At 33.6% G+C, this 3506-nt stretch overlaps 1 protein-coding gene across 2 annotated transcripts; it reads right to left on the reverse strand.

The window, feature by feature from the left end:
• Positions 1-261: 261 nt before the first annotated feature.
• On the reverse strand, positions 262-2960 carry LOC131627753 (presenilin-like protein At2g29900). Of its 2 annotated transcripts, XM_058898609.1 has the most exons (2): positions 1646-2960; positions 262-568 (listed from the first exon to the last, which is right to left on the reverse strand). In XM_058898609.1, the coding sequence occupies exons 1-2, from the start codon at positions 2953-2955 to the stop codon at positions 409-411; spliced, it is 1470 nt and encodes a 489-aa protein (XP_058754592.1). In that variant the 5' UTR covers positions 2956-2960; the 3' UTR covers positions 262-408. The 2 variants fall into 2 exon arrangements, with proteins under 2 accessions (XP_058754592.1, XP_058754591.1); XM_058898608.1 differs by lacking the exon at positions 262-568 and having other exon boundaries at positions 1449-2958.
• Between the last annotated feature and the right edge of the window lie 546 nt (positions 2961-3506).

The raw sequence follows: 3506 nt of genomic DNA on the forward strand, positions 1-3506 counted from the left end.
AGGTAAGTATTAGACCTATAGCCCTAAATGTGCTCTCTTCCTACATTTTATCCTCAAACCACACAGTTAAATAAAATAACTCCCTTCATAATGGAAAGAGAACAAGCATTTATGACTAAAGGGACTCCTATCTTCATTTTTCTTTGCTTCTGTTATCTGCCAAGCAATATCCCATGGCTTTTAAATCAACATAGAACTAGCACAGACTAGCTGCAAATTATATCCATATCTGTAATAGCATTCATGTTTTGTAAGTAAGACATGTTAATGTTACATGAACTGTAGTAGTTTAAGAAAGGATTACAGGTTTAAAGAGTCTTACAACAAAAGCCGAAAACTAAAGCTAAGACCTTTAGCTATAATAATGTAATATACAAGAACTGAGCCAAAGCAATATAATTTATAACCTCAGAACATTAAGAGATTCAATGAACATTGTACTACAAATACTTCTAGTAATAATCTAGTCAAGAAATAAAACAACACACCAAGGGCTATTGACACAGGTAGAGCAGGCAAGGCTTTTTGATAAAAAGCCAAAAGCATCAAAGTTACGCCAGGGGCGGACCTACCTTAGGACAGGGGGTGGCCATGGCCACCCCAAAGTTTTGATAATATTTTTTTTAAATAGGTGTAATATACATTTTTTTTCTATCTGACATTATATTAAGAAAAGTTTATGCGAAAAAGAACATATTTGTTATCTTAGCCAAGTGGTTATAGCCTCGTATTTTCACATTTTGGTCATGGGATCAACTCCCACTGACATGCATAATTTTGTGCATTTTCACCATTTCTTTTTTTAAATATTTAGCAAATTCTTTTCAAACTTCTATACATCTAATCCAATAATTAAAAGTACTTTTTTAAATATTTAGCAAATTCTTTTCAAACTTCTATACATCTAATCCAATAATTAAAATTATTTTATTGGATGCACATTCATTCATCATACAATTAATTTCAATTTTAATTTTACAAAACTTATATTTTTAAATTTCTCAAAAAACTTTGGACTATAATTTTTTAAAGGAAAATGCTTATTGTTAAGAAAACATAGAAATAAAAAAGTCAAAAATAAATCTCAACCATTCATTATCATTACCATCCCATGATTCCTATTAAAAAAGAACTTAAAATAAATTAAAAATTCTCCTTTAAAATTATAACATATATCAATTCTTGCATTTCTTCTCCAATTTATTTTGTAATAAATAACATTACTCTTTTTTAAAGCTCTCTCATACACATAAATTATTTAGTTATTAGTTTTTTTTCTCCTTTTTATACACACAAATGTTTGATTGTTATATTTTTCTTAGTAATTGCTTTGAATCTAGTATAATGTATAAAATCAAATAATAAATAACATATAAAAAGGAAAATTTACAAAAAGAGTACATTTCTAAAATCAAAATATTATAATATAAAAAATAATATTGCATTGACAATGATTCAGTGACTTTTCAATATATCAATAAACTTTGTATCATAATTTGACATATTATTTCACACAAAAAACTTTAAATATACCTTTTAAAAATTTAATTATTTACTTACAAGAAAATAAAATGAGAATAAGATTTGTAATATATATTGTTTTTAGTATTTGGCCCCCTCAACATTTTCATCCTGGCTCCGCCACTGAGTTACGCCGAGACCAGCAATAATTGCAAGATAACACGCATACACTGTCATAAAATCATACATTGCAGCCCTGCCAACCAAAACACTATAGAAGATAAAATCGCCAAGCCCCAATTTGATTGCACCGGACGAAGCCAATCCAATTCCCTCCAGCATCAAATTCTCATTCGACGCAGCATCTTCTCTCCCAGGAACCTGTGTGTTCATTCCATGACTAATCAAGGGTGTGGCAAGATCTGAATCAGTTTCTCGAACCTGCACTCGCCCCTCTTCTGCTCTTACCAAATTACCTGTCCCATAAGAGCTACTAGAATTCAAATTCGAAGCATTTCTGTTTGAATTTGAACTAACAACAGCATCCACGTCTTGATTTGAGTGTGATTGTTCAGCATTGAGTCCACTACCACCCAACACAGAATTTTCATTCTCAGTTATCAGATTAGAATTCTCAATCCTCCTCTCTCTCCATAACCTCCTCCGAGCCGCAACATCACTCGGATCCAAACTATCATTCCTCACCGGCCTAGCCTCGTAAACCAAAGCCGGAATCTCTTCATCCCTCGAAATAGCAAGTTCAACCAAAAGCCTTAAAGGCCCAACAGGCAACAAAACAGCAGCAAGATCATACAAAGCCATAGCAACAAGCATGGCCCAGGTTGTCCATTCAGGCAACATAGTAAACCAATAAGCAACCAATATTCCAATAACAACCAAATAACCTTGTGTAACAAAAATAGCCATTTTCGACATAAACACAGCACAAACACCAACAACAGCGAAATTAACCAAAACAATCGAAAACGTTATACAGTCGATTGGAGTACTAAAATGTTGAATCAAAAACACAGAAATTTCGCCTCCGAGGAAACCTAAAACGACGAATGAAGAGAAAGCCATGTAGAGTTTTAAGAACCTGATACATCGGAAATAGAAGAGGAGGACTAAGAAGAAAGTGGTGAAGGTTACAACGACGACGAAGGATAGGGAGTTTAGAAGTGCGCCGAGGAATTTGTCCCAGGAAGAATCTGAGGTTGTTTCGTCGTATGCTATGTTGGCTATGGTGGAGATTGTTGGGGAATCGTTTGTGTTGAGAATTGAGACTAGGATTACAACGAGGAACATGCAGATTGAAACAGGGGTGATGATTCTAACGATTTCTTCGCCTAGAGTGTCGAGAACGGTTGATGAAGATGAAGGTCTTTGGGTTTCTGCCATTGTTGTAAACAGAGAGTTCAGATCGAAAGTAGGAAGTACTTTGATACTGTTGTGATGACAATCATGGACGCTTGTGTTCTCTGCTACCCCCATTCTCTCATAATGGGCCAGGCCTAAAGATCATATATACAGAGTTTGCTATTTGCACCATGTATACTGGGGTTTGCTATTTCGACTCTTATATGTGCATTTCACATTTTTGAAAATCTGAAAATATTCTTTATGTATTCGGAGATGTATTATCGGACGCACTTAAATTACACCAAAATACGTTATTATGAAATTCATTCTATTTTGAACAAAATATGGTCCGAAGATGCATCTCTCCCTATAATATTTGGGTGTATTTTGAGATGCATCTCTGAATTGTCCGTTATACTCTTTTATGGTGTTTTATTTCACCAAGCTGATTTAATAAACGACTCCGTGATATTTCTGAAGATGCATCTTTGAAAATGCCAAGCAGAAAATTGGATAAAACACCACCTTGCATGATCTTCGTCTTCATGCTAAAACAACACTTCATTTTACAAAAATTTTATTTCATTCTCAATCAAATTTTCAACACCAAAACATCATTCTTATATTTTATCACTTCAAACGAGCAAAACAAGCTAGAATTACAAGTAAAGCTCATTCATTTC

Source organism: Vicia villosa, unplaced genomic scaffold, assembly GCF_029867415.1.
Source record: "Vicia villosa cultivar HV-30 ecotype Madison, WI unplaced genomic scaffold, Vvil1.0 ctg.000400F_1_1, whole genome shotgun sequence".
In the NCBI taxonomy this organism is placed as follows: Eukaryota; Viridiplantae; Streptophyta; class Magnoliopsida; order Fabales; family Fabaceae; genus Vicia; species Vicia villosa.